We start from the raw sequence: 19166 nt of genomic DNA on the forward strand, positions 1-19166 counted from the left end.
TGTGTGTCGTAGCCACTGACGAGACACCCGGCATTCTTCAATTATTAACACAGTAAGGGGTGAGTGGGTCAAGGGTTACCATGTCACGCACTCTGCTCTGGCTTCAGGCAAGGCGGGGGCCGGCTACACACCCCTCAACAACCTGGCCACACCAGATACAGCTGTGGATCCAGCTCAACAAGCGTTTATTTTTCTCACGTCATCAGAAAATGCTCTGGAAATGCTTGGCCTGCTTTCATAGGCATGAACCTGGTTAGGCATAACGTTTCTGACAGAAGACTAGAGGATCTTAGATGTAGCAAAGACATGGCGCAATATTCTGATGGCAGTGATCGTGTCTCATGTCAAATAAAGCCTTCCTCAACTTTCCATTAATGTCTGGCGCTTATGAAGAAGCTATGAATGCTGCATGAAGAACGCTGCAGCAGGTTTAGTGTGTTGTTGCGTATCAGTAGTGGGCCTGGGAGGCAGCTGCAGGGTGTGTCTGTGTGAGTTTACTGTTGACTTGGGAGAAAGCCGGAATATCTGATATTGGGCCAGGGTACGTGACAGGGAATGAATTATTTAATAGACCGTGAGAGAACAACTGAAAAAATGAAATGAGGTCTACCATTAGAGACCGCAAAAGCTTTACTTACATATAATTTCTGTTAGTATTTAAAGAAGAGGTTTTACACTCGCAAATGCTAAATAACACACTCCAAACCATGACAACAGCACAGTCACTTAAATGATATTAATGCACTTTCAAGGTATCATGTTAAGCAATCTATTTTATATAATGATGTATGAATAGAACTAATGATTTTTATTATTATTTATTCTACTACTTTTAACAATAAAACAGGGTTGTCCAAAACCTTAGGCATAACTCCCAAAAAGTTAAGAAGGCTTAGTCTGAATAACAGTTTCTGTTATACCATCACTGTCACCCAAGCTACTGCCATGTAAATGTTGTTCAACGACCAAATACATTATGCAAACAAAATCAAACGTCTGAACTCCCAAAGAAATTCCAGCCAAAAAGGAACAAAATGTAGTCAATCCACACATAAATAGTGACCATGCACACACTTTCAAGTGGAAGAATAAACCAAGCTTAGCAGTCTGATAGTGCCCATCCAGTGGAAGTTTTTACATGTAAAAAAATGGTGGGGCACAAACCATTTCAAAATATAGGATACGTACCAGGATACATATTTAACACATCAACAAACAACGTGGCTCCACATAACACTTTTAACGACAGACCGGCTTGCTTCTACCAGGTGTTGTAGTACTGGAGAAAGAGAGAAAGACCTTCTTGTGTAATTGCTCTCCTTCTCGCTCACACACATGCAAAATTATCACTGTCACATTTACAAACCTAAATTAGGAATGCAACCAAGCTCAGAACCAATGTGCCTACAGGGCCATACGTGAACAGCAATGAGCTCAACACCACTGAAGGCCACAACGAAGTGGAAAGACAACTTTTTAGGGATACAGATCCATTCTATGACAATAGAATAGTGCCTCTGAAGTCTCGAATCACCCTCACACAGTCTCGAAAATGCATCTGAATATTCCAGGAGTCAGGGAGTCCACCGACTCGTCGTGCCCCCGCAGTAGGGTTTCACATTTTCTAAACAGTTTAATACATGTTATGATCCGACTGAGAACGTACCTGGTTTCCTCCACCTATTTGTTATGCTGTTCAATGGAGCGCCTGTATGCACTGTCAACTTGGGCTGTGACATTTACCCTTCCAAGTAAGCCCAATTTCACAGCATTGTCCAGATGACTCCCGCTGCTCTCATGTTTTGCAATCCTCTCAGAAAGATGTTACAAATCTTTGTAACCCATCCTCGACCAAGTAGCATCTCCACCAAATAGCAGACATGGAAAACAGAAGAGTGCCTTCTTTTGTATGCTAACCATTAGCCACTTTTTCTTCAAAAACCACTACACTTTAAACCTGCGGTCACTTTTACCAGCAGTTTGAGTGATGACAATATCCTGTGGCTGATGGGCACCAAGTTGCTTTACTTCAAGTTTCTCCTCCAAATTAAGGGTTAAAATCGGTGCTCGAGTATGAAATCCACTTTATTCATTTTCTCAAGTTATCTGACGTTTGTGAAGCTAACAAGCTAACTAAGACAATCTACCCTCCTCGCTCTTCTTTCCGACTAATGTTGGCGCCAGACAGACAGCCAATCAGGTCTGAAATACTAAATTATGCTGTAGTGGGGCCACCGGCTGTCAGCCCCACTTCAGGCATCAAATTAATGTGATCTACATTGATCACACTAACATTCTGAAGATGCGTATTAATATTTTCATGTACAATGTACATTCCTTTGTGAGAGAGGGGCTAGCCCCACATTCATGCTTAGCCTATGGCCTACTACTGTGAACTCGAATCGGCAGAACAGTCTGAAGCAGCAAGGCAGGGACCAATGAACATTAAATAAAATCCTAACACAAATTATATGCAATTTAGGAAGATGCTATATTCATAGATAATAAATTATAGGAAGTAATCTTCGAGAAATAAAAATAACATAATTTTGTTGCAGTTCTTTTTGTTTACAACAGGTGGGGCTGTGCCCCACCTGCCCCTAATGACCAGTCGCCCCATGCCCGTCACTCCTGTGTCAAAGCACACTCAGCGGAATGCCAGTTAGGGCTGTCACAGACAGACATCTACAGTCTTCTCAGCTTGTCTTGACGTCACTCTCATTCTTTGCCATTGTAGAGCAGTTTGCATAACTACAGCAGCCTGGCTGACTCACATGGGCGTGTGTCCGCCAGTGACCGGCTTGTATTATAAAAGTTGCCGTGAAATGTTGTGATGCGTTTTGACACATCATTGCATCACAATAACTCCTGCACAGTCCTTATTTTAAGTTTCTAGGTTATGAGCTAATCCAAATATGTTTTTTTTAAATAATTGATTTGTCAGTTAATGATGGGAATGGGAATATTCTGGTGCCTAAGAAGTTTCCCAAGAACAGTGACATTTATGACTCAGACTTATTTCATGTCCTGGGAGCAATTACAGATAACTGCTTTGCTATGGGAGAGGACGACAGATCTCTCACCTTGCCGGTTTGGAGTTTCAGTCTAGTTATGGGACTGATACTCATAACCACTTGGCTACCCTGCCTCCCCAATGACATGATTTCTTCAACAACAAAAAATGTGTTTAACTTTCAGAGCCAGTTTCCTTAGCACAGATCAAGCCTAGACCTGGAATTGTAACCATGTAAGATAATCTCCATTGAAAGTACATCTCCACATGTACAGTGGATATAATATAAAAGTCTAAACACCCCTGTTAAAATGCCAGGTTCTTGTGATGTAAAAGAATATGACAAAGACAAATCATGTCAGAACCTTTTCCAACTTTAATGTGGCCAAAAATGTGAACAATTCAATTGGAAAACAAACTGAAAGCTTTGAGGCGGAAAAATAAAAAACTCACAATACCCTGGTTGCATAAATGTGCACACCCTTAAACTAATACTTTGTTGAAACACCTCTTGATTTTATTAGAGAACTCAGTCTTTTTGGGTAGGAGTCTATTAGCATGGCACATCTTGACGTGGCAATATTTGCCCACACTTCTTTGCAAAAGCGCTCCAAATCTGTCAGATTGCGGGGACATCTCCTGTGCACAGCCCTCTTCAGATCACCCCACATATGTTCAATTGGATTCAGGTCTGGGCTCTGGCTGGGCAATTCCAAAGCATACATTTTCTTCTGGTGAAGCCAAGCTTTTGTGGATTTGGATGAACTTCCTCATCATCTTCAGCTTTCTAACGGATACCTGAAGGATTTATGCCAAAATTGCGTGGTATTTGGAACAGTTCATAATGCCCTCCACCCTGACTAAGGCCCCGGTTCCAGCTGAAGAAAAACAGCCCCAAAGCATTATGCTGCCACCACCGTGCTTCACTGTGGGTATGGTGATGTGCAGTGTTGTTTTTGCGCAAAACATATCTTTTGGAATTATGGCCAAAAAGTTCAACCTTGGTTTCATCAATCCATAACACATTTTCCCAAGTGCTTTTGGGAGACTTGATATAGCCCATTCATATGAAGAATACGGGAAATGTTCACCTGTAGCACATAGCCAGTACTTGCCAGAAATCCCTGCAGTTCCTTTAATGTTGCTATAGGCCTCTTGGAAGCCTCCCTGACCAGTTTTCTTCTCGTCTTTTCATCAATTTTGGAGGGACATCCAGTTCTTGGTAATCTCTCTGTTGAGCCATATTTTTTCCACTTGATGATGACTGTGTTCCATGATATATCTAATGCTTTGGAAATTATTTTGTACCCTTCTCCTGACTGATACCTTTCAACAATGAGATCCTTCTGATGTTTTGGAAGCTCTCTGCGGACCATGGCTTTTTCTCTGAGATGCTACTAAGAAAATGTAAAAACAACTGAACTTAATTTGTGATTAATCAGAGTCACTTTAAATGATGGCAGGTGTGTAATGACTTCTATTTATCATGAGTTTGAATGTGATTGGTTAATTCTGAACACAGCCACATCCCCAGTTATAAGAGGGTGTGCACACTTATGCAACCTGGTTATTGTAAGGTTTTTATTTTTCATTTTTCCCCCTCGAAGATTTCAGTTTGTTTTTCATTATAGGTCACATTAAAAGTGGAAAAAGTTCTGACATGATTTATCTTGGTTTAATTCTTTTACATCACAAAAACCTGGCATTTTACCAGGTGTGTGTAGACTTTTTATATCCACTGTATGTCTCCAAATCTCATGCAACTGTGCAATGTCGTTGTTTAAAAAGACATGAGGCTACCTCTAAGCGGTGGAAACAGTGAAGTCGTACAGTAAGCTTTGCACAAGCCGTAGCTTGTATGCGCCAGAACTGCTTTTTTTTCTGGCTGCAACTGCTTGCCACAACTATCATTTGAGTACTTACTGAATTATCTTCAATGAGGCTCTTGTGATTCTTAAAGGAGAATGGTACTACATAGCACCCTAGTCTGTATTGTCGGTGAAAACGGTATGTGATGCAATTTCACTTTGTTTTGAGAAACTAACATGCAGAATCATTTAAAATGTGGGTCAACATTAAATTAGCATTTTATTGCTCAATTTCCACCAATTGCTTGACAGAAAGTTTTTTTTCAGAATCTTTCTTTGGTAAGGAATCCAGAAAAAAAGCATACAAACCATTTAAGTGCCCCAAGCCAATAATACAGCTGGCACCTAAAACAATCAGGAGTACTTCCACCTCCCCAGAATGTGGGTCAGAAATGAAGAGGGACAATATAAAAACCTAGTGTCTCTACACTATAGCTTTGACCTTTGTTAGTGCAGGCTACTTATAGTATACCCACGAAGTAGACAAATGTTTAGACACGATATGTTTAACTTTCACGGTTGCTATGAAGCGAAGAGATGACAATGAACAAGCTGTTACACAATATTAAACACTAGGTCACTACATTTAAAGCCTTATTCACTACATTCTCACCACGTTTACAGAACATGGCAATACTCCAAGATTTAAGGGGTTCACATCAATCTTTAAAACACAAACTTAGTTCACATTCTGGCATTTTTTTAGGTGCCTTTATCCAATTCAAAGTAGAGTGAGAGCATCCATTTTTGGTAAGTGGTCCATTCCAACCCACAATCCTGGTTACACAATTCACTTACCAACAGAGCCATGGCAGTAACTCCTTCAAAAAGCACAATGAAGACTGAAGGAGGTGAGGAACATTTTCTCATTTCATCTCATTTTTAGACATGAAATAACACAGAACAAACAACAAAGTTCTGAGCCCTGATAGCACTTCCGCAAACTGAAACATAAACACACTCATCCTGTGCATAAGAAAGATGAACTTTCAAACACATTTTCAAAAGCCCTTTGAAACCCCAACGGCTTTGAAGTGAAGACATAATCCTGCTCTGTTTTTCTGTTTGGACTTGAGAATGGTGCTACTGCCTTCATTCTCTTTGGGAGACATTATTCCTCAACAGGCTGCCCTTTTGGTTTTCTCTCATTCCAATTAGTCATTTTGAATGAGGAGGCGATTTCAAGCTGTTTTCGGTTTGGGAGAACAAAAGTCTAAATGCCACAAGCCTGGGCTGTAATCTCAGACATGCTTACTGGGCAAGTTCCCCTGTTTTCCCACTGAGTCACATATGCAGTGTATATATATATATATATATATAGATATAGATATAGATATAGATATATAGATATAGATAGAGAGATAAAAAAAAAGTGAGTAGGTTTAGTTTTATATTTTTGGTCAACCATTTTGGGTCCCGCAATATGCAGCATCCACAGAAACTGAAGAAAGGCTTGTTTATCTACAGTATGCATTTCAAACAGCGTGTTGAATAAGACACCGCCTGGTGTGTCCATGCCTGTATGCGGGGCAAGAACAGGTATAGAGGAATAGAGTATGAAATGGGTGTGCATGTGTGTTCATGGACCGGATCCAAATACTGTGTGTATTGGACAAGGGTGTGTGACTTTCATCCTGTTCCGACTCATCTCCAAAATAATGTGTCTCAGCCGAAGTATACTTGAACAAGAGTTATACCTCATTGATTGAAATGTTTCGATAAATCCCCCAGTTAACCAGCATATGAGCTGGCCATACATAATCATAATCTCCGTCAGCAACAACGCTTCAGTCTCAGCCTACAACGTCATTGCACGGAATTGCATGCATGCGTCATCAACATTCCCCCTGCCATTTCCCACAGTGTGCTGGATAGAAGCGCGTGTCGTGCAATCACTGCCGCCGCAACCCAATGCTGCCAGGCGATCGCCAGTGTTCCACTGGAAATGAATGGTGCCGAAAAACACAGTGACACTGTAGGTGTGACTTAGGCATACCTAACAGTCCACCACTCTGGAGTCATCTTTAAAAACATTCGGTAAGATTCTTGTTAAGTGTAGAAGTTGCAAAAAGCAGTGATAAGAGTTGGGAAAACTTGAGTGAAACAGTTGTTCGTCCAGGACGCTCTGTGATTGTCCTGTGCTGCTCAGGTGTTACAAATTAGGGAACGCAACGTCAGGTTCACAGGTTTGATTCCTGCTGGGGCAATCAATACAAAAAACTGTGTTTCACACGTCATAAACGTTTTCAATGAAATACATGTACACTCAAAATCTCAACCAGATCGCCCTCGTGTTGGACTGAGAACTATTGTATGGCAAAGAGTATTGCCTTAGTTCACAAGCGAAGATTATTCAAGCTTGTTAAAGGGATGACAGAACGAACCCTTCGCTAAGCAACTCAGTGGCCCCACACTCAAAGACTACCTGACCTACTTTCAGTGTGTGTGTGTGCGCGTGTGTGTGGGTATACTGCAAGCTGGTAGCTGAGGCCATGTTGCCATGTGTTGGCCAGCTGTGATTCCCTAATACAAACGCCAAGAGTTTTGCGAAGTTGTAGCGAAGGAAGCCTGATGCATGAGGAGGGGGGTGATGGCTTGATGGTAAAGACCGGCAGCACTTTCTGGCTTTCTTCTACTAATGCGAGAGGCACCTTGGTAAAAATGAGTGCTGAATACATGGTTGTAACAGGCACAGATATAAATTAATCACTATCTGAAATAGATGATAAGATGAATTTGTTAAAGCCAACAAAATAACTAGGGCTAAACAATGATGAAACTGGAAAGAATGAAGTGAGACAGGGTTGATGAAGGGACTGCAAGAGTGCTACATTTAGGCACTTTGGCATACCTGACTGTGTAATTTGTGTGCTGTGTATTAACAGGGACAGAATTCAAACACTCCTGTGTTGAATCCTGTGTTGGGACTTATCATCCAAGGTAAGCTGTGATTTTATTGCATTTTTCTGAGCAAACAACACTTTGATTAACAAATTTGATGAGTTCGAAATCTCCCTGCTATTCAGTAATGCAACATAATAGAGCAGTTGTCAGTCAAACAGTGTTTTCAGATGCTCACCTCATGAGTGTGCTACTCACACTCAGCGTTGACGGCTTCAATGTGTTCTCAACCGTCAGAAACACAAAGCAAAGCAGTGATGTAGAAATCTACGTAAAATACTCAATCAACTGTAGACTGCTCATGAATACACATAGCGCCAAATAATCTTTTTAGGTTCCCTATAAGACCAGATCAGCGTCTCCAACCATTGCTGTGTGTAGAATCGAATCCATTCTCAGTTCCCCATGAACTGTTCATTGACCACCTCCAAACTCTCAAATGACCTACGCCCTCAGACGCCTGCACCATTCTTCTTGGTGACCGCTTGAAGTTACCAAGCAGAGCGATGCCAATGTAGAAGTCTGTAATTTGTATCATAGGTACTCTGCAACTGTGAGTGACGGAATCCAGAAAATCACATTGTATGATTTTTAAGTAATGAATTTGCATTTTATTGCATGACAAAAGTATTTGATACATCACAAAGCAGAAATTAATATTTGGTACAGAAAAGTTTGTTTGTAATTACAGATATCTTATGTTTCCTGTAGTTCTTGACCAGGTTTGCACACACTTTTTGGCCCACTCCTCCATACAGACTTTCTAAAGATCCTTCAGGTTTCGGGGCTGTCGCTGGGCAATACGGACTTTCAGTTGCCTCCAAAGATTTTCTATTGGGTTCAGGTCTGGAGACTGGCTAGGCCACTCCAGGACCTTGATATGCTTCTTACGGAGCCACTCTTGCCCTGGCTTTGTGTTTCGGGTCGTTGTCATGCTGGAAGACCCAGCCACGACCCATCTTCCATGCTCTTACTGAGGGAAGGTTATTGGCCAAGATCTCACAATACATGGCCCCATCCATCCTCCCCTCAATACGGTACAGTCGTCCTGTCCCCTTTGCAGAAAAGCATCCCCAAAGAATGATGTTTCCACCTCCATGCTTCACGGTTGGTATGGTATTCTTGGGGTTTTACTCATCCTTCTTCTTCCTCCAAACACGGCAAGTGGAGTTTAAACCAAAAAGCTCTATTTTTGTCTCATCAGACCACATGACCTTCTCCCGTTCCTCCTCTGGATCATCTAGATGGTCATTGGCAAACTTCAGACGGGCCTGGACATGCGCTGGCTTGAGCAGGGGGAACTTGCGTGCGCTGCAGGATTTTAATCCATGACAGCGTAGTGTGTTACTAATGGTTTTCTTTGAGACTGTGGTCCCAGCTCTCTTCAGGTCATTGACCAGGTCCTGCCGTGTAGTTCTGGGCTGATCCCTCACCTTCCTCATGATCATTGATGCCCCACGAGGTGAGATCTTGCATGGAACCCCAGACCGAGGGAGATTGACCGTCATCTTGAACTTCTTCCATTTTCTAATAATTGCGCCAACAGTTGTTGCCTTCTCACCAAGCAGCTTGCCTATTGTCCTGTAGCCCATCCCAGCCTTGTGCAGGTCTACAATTTTATCCCTGATGTCCTTACACAGCTCTCTGGTCTTGGCCATTTTGGAGAGGTTGGAGTCTGTTTGATTGAGTGTGTGGACAGGTGTCTTTTATACAGGTAACGAGTTCAAACAGGTGCAGTTAATACAGGTAATGAGTGGAGAACAGGAGGGCTTCTTAAAGAAAAACTAACAGGTCTGGGAGAGCCGGAATTCTTATTGGTTGGTAGATGATAAAATACTTATGTCATGCAATAAAATACAAATTAATTATTTAAAAAATCACACCATGTGATTTTCTGGATTTTTGTTTTAGATTCCATCTCTCACAGGTGTACCTATGATAAAAATTACAGACCTCTACACGCTTTGTAAGTAGGAAAACCTGCAAAATCGGCAGTGTATCAAATACTTGTTCTCCCCACTGTAAACCCCCTTGTGAATGTAACATGTTTAACTTCGGTAAGTACCACGCACTCATCAATCACTTGCAGACTTCTTCCAATATCACACCATCAGTTATTAAATGTAAAGTAATTAGAGGGTGGTATTAGTGTACACTGCAATACCTGCAAGCATCATCAAACGCTTGGCAGTGACTTCCTCTATCTGGCCTCCTCTTGATGTGACACAGCTCCAAGCATTCCCTTCGCCGCCTGCCTGCTTTCCACTCCCTACACACACCTCAGTCCGGCTCCCAACACACTTCACCTGATAGGAGCACTCACACGATAATACCTGTTGGACCAGTATTTCTCCTATGTCATGTTCCCGACTCTTCCTTCAAGCATTGCCTGGTTCCTAATCCATGAAAGCAAGCCGTTTTCAGGCCCATCTCTAAATCCGGTTCTGCGTATGTTGCCCAGCCATTCTTCAAGTAGGCCCTATATTATTTGTTCTCTGTAACAGCTGGTTTAGGATTTTACTGTTTGTTAATTATTTATCATTGATTTAATAACTGTAAATCCATGTATAATTTTGCCTGACAGCAGACACCATTCAATCGTGCTATTACTACAACTACTATGGCTTCTATGACGACTACTACACTATTAAATAGTTTTTTGTAAATGTAATATTGGTGCATAATACGTACAGTACTTCAAATATCAAAGCGCCACAAAAGGCACTCTTTTCACAGAACTGCCAGGTAAACTAAATCTGTAATTTATCTACAAGATATGATGCAAAAATAATCATAAACTAGAAACTATTAGAGTAACTTGCTGAAGATTTTGATTACGCACGTACAATCGTTGGTTAAACTCTGATCACAGGCCACAAAATTTTAAAAAAAACTCACTGTACTCTCAATGAAATTTTCCACAAAAGGTGGGTAAGCTCAAACTGTAATGCCAAATAAATAAAAAATATGGGAAAACTGTGTTCACTTGCTTTTCTCTCCAATACACCACTGACTACCTATATTATATTAAGCCTTTTAACGGTTTACCTAAAACCATTTCCTAAAAGCCCCTTGCTCTGACCAGCATCGTTGAATCATTAAGCATTTCAGAAGGCACTTAGTCAACTTCCATTGGCTCTTCTACAGTAACTGGACGCCAAGGTAAGGAGATAATTTGTGTAAATGGATGTTTGTTTTTTATTTCCGCCCGGCTATTGTTTATGTTGTGGTATGTGTGTGTATGGGTGTGTGAGTGTGTGTGTGTATAGTGTCGGCCTACATATAAGCAAGCTATGAAGTGTCAGAAAATGTATTACAGTAGATAAAACCAGACCACTTCCAAAAGTCTGATGAATAGATATGTGATTTTCTGTTATTGTTCCCAAAAGACCAGATAATAGTAATATGTAACTAAGGCTTTAAACTGGCGGCAGTAAACACTTAGATAGCCCAACATTGACTCAACAGTGACCCAATAATGACCTCTTTATTCCTGGATGTTTCTCCAGTCCTTTAGAGGGCTTTTATACTACAATACTTTTACAGAACATAATTTTAATTTAAACAACAGTAAGATAACATTAAAACACATTTTTTGATTTACACGCAAGCAAAGAGCTACTCTCGCTGCCTTCGCAAGATAAACATTTTTACCCATTTACACTATCCAAAAATGTTCTGACACAAATCTGGCATCAAGTCTTGGTCATCTAAATAAAACTATTGCAGTGTAAAAACAGCCTTATTTTATTTTCTCTATGGGCGCCGCTCAGAGAGAACATATTTTCCTCCAGGTGTTTCCACCAAGACATTAGTGCTTGATTAAGTGTAAACATGGCAGTTAGGTTATGAAGGTTAAGGTTAGGTTTTAGGTTTTTGGGGTGTCAGTTACCCACAAGGACTCACAAGCCAAATGCATGTGTGTTTGTTCTTGTAGTGCATTATTAGTAAGGACCAGAGAATATTTTACACATCCTCAATAGTGGTACACCAAAAAAAATTTTTGTACAATTTTATCTTTAAACAAAATATTTATTTTAGTTTCATGTAAAAATTGTAACCACTTTGAAATAAACTGACAAGTGAGGACCTCACTTGTAGTAGGGTTATTTTTGGCGTGGGGTTAGATTTAGAGTTAGGGTGTATATGTGTGTTTATGTTTGTGATCGGGTGTGTGTGCCCACTTACAACACATAAGGTGCACACTTGTGTCCATACAAACTGGTATGGTATGTGTATTCATTAATAATAAAATAAAATTTATGATCAATCAAAACTTCTGTCTTTTGTCTGTCATTTGAACCGATCGGACTCTCACAAGGCCTCACAAGTTCTGCATAGAAAGGATAGTTAGTAGATAGAAACTAGAAACCAATTTGAGATTACTGTTCAACAAGTACTTTAATCACACCTCATATTTACTTAGAAACATCAAAGACTGGGCAAAACCAACCCTTGTAAAGGCCAGGTTAAAACACACCAGGTCGCTCTTTGTTTGGTGGCCATTACCACACATAGGGGACACCTTGTCAATGCACATAAATCTAACACGGCTAGATTGCACTTTCATTCTTGCTTTTTAATTGACCAGCTAGACTGTCTGGAATACCTTCCCACCAGGAGCCATGGGGATTAGTGTCAGAAGACCATTTTATATATAACCTAACATTTCAGATATGCTCAGATGCTTATTTTTTAAATTGGAAAATTATCTAAGAAAAGCTTAGTGGATTACTTTTCTCAGCATACTGTGGTGGAGACAACTGCAATTGTTTATACAAGGAGCGAAACTAATATCAGGAATCTAAAAAGTTGTGATGTTGACATTTTTAAGTGATTCTGCAGCTCTGTCTCTAAGTGCATTGCAGCAAAAAAGGGTTCACAGGATAAGTGTGTTCAGAAGGAGCACAGCCTCTGCCAATGTTAAGATATTGAGGATCTATGGATCGTTACCGGTGATCTTGAAGTATTCTGGGTCTCTTCGAAAATCTCAGATGCAGAAATAAGACAACTGTGTTGGATTTACGAGGCATCAAATAATATAAAAAGTGCTGTGACAGGAAGGGACTAGCTGTCTTGTCCATTAAATTGCAATGTTTGTCAACGTTTTGATTTTCTGCCCTAATGAACACAGCCCTGACTGCTTCTGTCAAGAACTATTGTCGATGTTCTTGAGGTCGTGCTTGTGGTGAGGACTACTGGCTGTGGTTTATATTCGACACTAAGTTACACTGTGAAAAGTAAAGAAACCCAGTGGATCAGTGGGTATCTATACAGACGGCAGTGAGGTGAGGACATGCTCCCTCCAGATGCAATATAGAGCCACGTACTGTGTTGTATCATGGTGTTGGAAGCAGGGATTAACCTAGAACTTTAATAGACAAAGGAACATGGTGGACAAAGGTTTATGTATTAGTATTAGGGATGTTTTGTGGGGCGGTTTCAAGAAAGGAGAAGACTGTGACTTAACATGTATATAGCCCATGGGCATGTCAATGGTCATGGTTCAGTCAGTATGAAGGAAATGCAGTCACAGTGGCTCTGTGACCTCACTCTGTCAGGTCACGATGGAGAAATTACTCAAGAGATTTCAATCCAAAATGTCTGCCACCTAGAGTAGGTGTTGTTCATAAGTGGTGAGAAGAAACACTTTAAAGGGTCCCGAACCCTTTTCTTTATCGGAGAATCTATTTCTTAAGTTTTTCTCTTAAGTAAAAGGTGACGTGCATTAAACTGAACAACAAACTTTGGTAGCAGCCTCCTAAAATGTATACTCGGACAAGCTCCCTGACTTACACCAAAGGGTCATTTTATGTCCCAAACTAAGGTCCCCCACCTCCCATTGTGAGTCCAGACGATGAAAATGTGACCTGAAAGGAGCCTACATAACTTCATAATTATAATTAACTGTAAGAGTGTTTGATACATGACTCAAATCAGATAATAATAATAATATAAATAATGTAAATGTTAAACTAACCCATGAAACACATTCATTACATGCTAAATACATGCTTGTGGCGATGTTATGCAGACTCCCAATGTTGTGCCATAGTTGTCGCTGCAGATGACATGGATGAATGTAACGTGCATGCGTTTGACAGCGTTATGAAGTGGATGAAGTTAGCTATTTTTATGCTTTTGGTTTATTATCCAGATGATTCACTTGCAACAACTGTCCAAATAAGGGTTCTTTAATCAATGCAAATGTAAAAAAAAACAAGAATACTTGTTAACAGCCCGGGTAAGAAGACAAAAGCGTCAACTGAGCACAAAGTGCAAAATCTGCAAGCTCTTTAAATTCCATCTACATGTTTCACTGGTGTCATGTTTCAAAGCTTAGACAAGCCAGAAAGAGGGAGACAGAGAGAGGAACGTAACCATCACAGCATTTCTGCTTTGGATTCCTAATTAAAGTGTTTCAATTTAGAGTGGGTATAGACTGTCTAAATGGACAATGCTATGCCTGTAACAAGACATCCTGTTCCCGAGATATAGGCGTAGCAGGCAGAGTGACAGTCTCCCAAATACATTTCAGAGGCAGTATTTATAGAGGTTCGATATGTTTTGTCTATGAGTCCTCAATAAGCTGTAAAAGGGGAAATGATCGCTGGATGACCTTTTTTTCTTTCTTAGCTGTACAAGAAGTGTTATGGCAAAACACCACTAAAATGATCATGGCATCACAATGAAACCCTCTTTAGTGAAGTTTTGACACTTTCTCATAGTTTTTCATAGTTCTCTTCAATGACACATTTCTATCAACATGCTTCCATGACTCAGGTATTTATTGACCATGTCTCCATCACTTGGTTGGTCCCATTGACCTGTCTTAAGTTTCTAATAAATGTATCCTCCTAATTCAACTTGAGACGGGGGCAGGGAAAACAAGCCTTGTTGATCGCAGATATGCACTAGGGGGTAACTTTTACCTCAGGCCCCAGAGATGCCAGTAATGTGCTAATGTTATTAGTGACACATCAGGCAACCTTGCTGGAGGAGGAAGTCTAGCTGAGCTACCTTGAAACAAGACGGCGCACAACGTTGCAGTTCAAATAAACACAAGCCCATTCAACTGACAGTGCTGATAGTCATTGAACCGTCTGGCTTTGCTGTGTCAACATAGACCAACTGGCCACCGTGGATATGGCTGTAGACTACTAAAAGGGGACCATGGAAGTCAAAAGGAAAACCTACATTTGGAAAATGGGAATGTTATCTTTCAGTTGATAAAGTCTTCGAATTCAATGGCCAGTGCTGAGTGCTGCCTATCGCCACTAAAATTAATGAGCACTCAAACTTCCAGTCAGTCAGTGTTTTTACTTTTGCGATTAATTGTATATATGCTGATTGACAAGAATAGATTTAGCAAAGGGGACAAATAATAAAATAGTAATTCTCTGCTCTAACTTAAAGGCAGAAACAGTTGTTGGTTGGAAGTGAGTTTGCTTCCTTGTCAAATGCCCTTTTCCTTTAAGACTGAGTGCTTTGTTTCAGAAAGAGATTAACTGAGAGATACAGGCAGGCAGGCAGGCTGATATTTGAGACTACTGTGCCGGAGCCTGCCTGCTTCTGGAAACGACAAACATTCAGTTTTTCAGCGTTTCTAGAGCTTTGGCATTGTCATGTTGTCATGCAACCAGGATGTTAACTATCTCTTGCTTCTGCTTGTTTGCCTACTTTGGTTGGTTATGGTAATGATTATTCCTCCACTACCCAGAGGAAATGAGTTTTGAAATCATATTGTATTCAGTCACGCCTACGCCAATAAAGAAGTATTGTTTAATGACAGGGACATTGTATACATTTCCAACTGTCAGAGGTGGTGCAATTACAGCTAGGGGCAAAGTCATAATCAGGTGTGAGTCAAACATCCGTTCGCTCTCAGGTAGAGCGTATGCCTGCATCATCAAGAGGGAGTGGCGTTATTATCTGGTTTCACAGATCAGCCATAGCTGTACACTGTGGTTTCAGGTACATTGCATTTTGTCTCATCCCATGTTTTATATCATTTAATATCTCACGTTTTTATAAAGACATCTAGATAGCAACTGGGTGATAACAATATACTGAATATACACTGTAATAATAGGCAAAAGGTTTTAAACACTCAATTTAAACTGTAGTAATGTATTTTATAGTAGTAGGTTTGTTAATGATAATCATAGTGTTTGTTTATTCTAAGCTATACATAAGCATGTCGTTTGTCAAAATAAATGGCAATGGTGGGCATATTAAAGTTTTCCCATCCTCAAGTAATGTAGGTTGAAGCCATAGAGACTAGTTTAGCTTCTATAAATAGCTTTAGGGGTTCCATATTGGAGAAAAATTAAGGTACGGAAATGCCAGTGTTCTACTGGGAAACGGTCCAAACCCTGTTTTAACCAGCGGCATTTGACATGGAATAAATCCTATAGCCTACACCTATAAACTTGAGTTACCGACCCATGAACTCTTTTTTTGCATTGTAAGGATCGATGTTGCAGACATAATGCTAATTCATATGCATATTGATTCATTTAATTGCATAATATTTGTAATTTAAACGACGTTTTATAAATCAACTTACCTCGGTAAAAAAATTGTCCATTGTCCTAAAATTAATCCACAAGGATCTCTGTATGCAAATCGACAAACCAAACCATGTGTTTTGATGTATAGAGTAAAATCATCCACTCAGTCTTAGTCCATGATCAGAAGTACATCTCTCCAGGGAACAAGGAGAGGGAATACATTCTACTGGAACTTTTGCCTTTGTTTCATAGAAAGTACCCGCAAAACCATATGTCCCTTAAAATCCTTTTTTTACGGTTGTTCCACTAAAATTGGACTATTGTTGCGCGACAACACTAAGTATGGAGATCAAATCCTGCGCGCCGGGGCACTTTGTCTGCCGGCAGTCATAGGCCTACACTAATTGGTAAATACTGTAGTCAAACGTGCTCAACTAAAGTATTTGTGTCGACTGGCTAGCCAAGTTTGGAGAGACTCCATCAGTAAGTGTTGTAACTCCACCCAGCGCCGTTTGAATGGTAAAGTAATCCCTATCGCAGGATAGCCTCTCTTACCCCGCCTGCCGTTCAAAGTAGCCTGACGTCTGGAACCTTTTGATCAGCAATTTCGAAGTGTGGAGGAGCAGCATATAAAAGTGTGAAACTATAGACTAACGTCCATTAAAATATATTTATCAGTAGACTGGCCTAAGAACATTAAGTATTCCTTTGTGCGTAATCAAATTATGTTGTGAGCGCAACCAATAATGATATGATTTGACTGAAATGGACTTTGCTGAAACATTACATCTCTTCTCAAAATGTTGAATTAAAAGTGTATAAGCTAATTAATCTATTATTTGGTTTTAGGAATTAAACATTCTCCAGAAATAAAGTAATTATAACTCCAATTATGCTATAACAGATTCCTTAACAACCATAACATATACTTATAAACATCATTGCTAGTTATGTGTTCGTTACGTTATTTTACTCATAATTGGAACAAATGGTGTGTGGCTACACAACGAGTTTTACTATAAGTAATGTTTTGTTATTACACGTTTGCAAAATTGTATTGATGCTGTAATCAACTACATTTGGTTTGACCTCACTTTAAGGTGATTTGTCCATAATAAATTATCACAGGCCCCTCAATTCTATTAACATCCTTTTAACATGAAGCTGTAAAAAGTTACATTATCATTTTATTTCACTTTCATGCTTAACGGGAATTGCAGCCTAGTTCATGCGATCAGAAAGCAATTCAGTGGCATAGCAGTCGGCGGTGCAGGCGGTGCGACACGTGGGTCGTTATGGTTCCTTGGAAGTTTGGCAACAGGGTTGCCAGATTTTATTGACAATACATCGCTAAAAAACCCCGGGGACTCAAAAAGAAACCTGCGCAAACGTGATTTATTTCACTATACACTCACCTAAAGGATTATTAGGAACACTATACTAATACTGTGTTTGACCCCCCTTCGCCTTCAGAACTGCCTTAATTCTATGTGGCATTGATTCAACAAGGTGCTGAAAGCATTCTTTAGAAATGTTGGCCCATATTGATAGGATAGCATCTTGCAGTTGATGGAGATTTGTGGGATGCACATCCAGGGCACGAAGCTCCCGTTCCACCATATCCCAAAGATGCTCTATTAGGTTGAGATCTGGTGACTGTGGGGGCCATTTCAGTACAGTGAACTCATTGTCATGGTCAAGAAACCAATTTGAAATGCTTCGAGCTTTGTGACATGGTGCATCATCCTGCTGGAAGTAGCCATCAGAGGATGGGTACATGGTGGTCATAAAGGGATGGACATGGTCAGAAACAATGCTCAGGTTGGCCGTGGCATTTACACAATGCCCAATTGGCACTAAGGGGCCTAAAGTGTGCCAAGAAAACATCCCCCACACCATTACACCACCACCACCAGCCTGCACAGTGGTAACAAGGCATGATGGATCCATGTTCTCATTTTGTTTACGCCAAATTCTGACTCTACCATCTGAATGTCTCAACAGAAATCGAGACTCATCAGACCAGGCAACATTCTTCCAGTCTTCAACTGTCCAATTTTGGTGAGCTCGTGCAAATTGTAGCCTCTTTTTCCTATTTGTAGTGGAGATGAGTGGTACCCAGTGGGGTCTTCTGCTGTTGTAGCCCATCCGCCTCAAGGTTGTGAGTGTTGTGGCTTCACAAATGCTTTGCCGCATACCTCGGTTGTAACGAGTGGTTATTTCAGTCAAAGTTGCTCTTCTATCATCTTGAATCAGTCGGCCCATTCTCCTATGACCTCTAGCATCAACAAGGCATTTTTGCCCACAGGACTGCCGCATACTGGATGTTTTTCCCTTTTCACACCATTCTTGGTAAACCCTAGAAATGGTTGTGTGTGAAAATCCCAGTTACTGAGCAGATGGTGAAATACTCAGACCGGCCCGTCTGGCACCAACAACCATGCCACGCTCAAAATTGCTTAAATCACCTTTCTTTCCCTTTCTGACATTCAGTTTGGAGTTCAGGAGATTGTCTTGACCAGGACCACAGCCCTAAATGCATTGAAGCAATTGCCATGTGTTTGGTTGATTAGATAATTGCATTAATGAGAAATTGAACAGGTGTTCCTAATAATCATTTAGGTGAGTGTACAACCCTATCTGTAAGTTGACCAACCTAAGCCCATTTTTGCCACAGTCATTTAAAAAAAACAATTGTACAGGAAACCGCCCACATCTGGCAACACTGTTTGGCAATTGCTTTTTCACTTAGGCATTTTATACATATTTTGATATATCCTCTTATCGCAGAGAAAATGTATCTAATTAGTGAATGATCTAGTTTTTAGTGCTTTCTAATGCAAATATATGGTGGTAAAACACTGTGGTTTG

General features: G+C 40.5%; 1 protein-coding gene across 1 annotated transcript in view; it reads right to left on the bottom strand.

The window, feature by feature from the left end:
• myo10 (myosin X) overlaps positions 1-16793 on the bottom strand; it is an 87832-nt gene extending 71039 nt beyond the window's left edge. The window contains 1 exon segment of the mRNA XM_034291378.1: positions 16352-16793. Coding sequence (XP_034147269.1) covers positions 16352-16372 — 21 coding nt within the window. The 5' untranslated portion in view covers positions 16373-16793.
• Positions 16794-19166: the final 2373 nt, after the last annotated feature.

The sequence above is a fragment of the Esox lucius genome, chromosome 3 (assembly GCF_011004845.1).
Source record: "Esox lucius isolate fEsoLuc1 chromosome 3, fEsoLuc1.pri, whole genome shotgun sequence".
Lineage (NCBI taxonomy): Eukaryota > Metazoa > Chordata > Actinopteri > Esociformes > Esocidae > Esox > Esox lucius.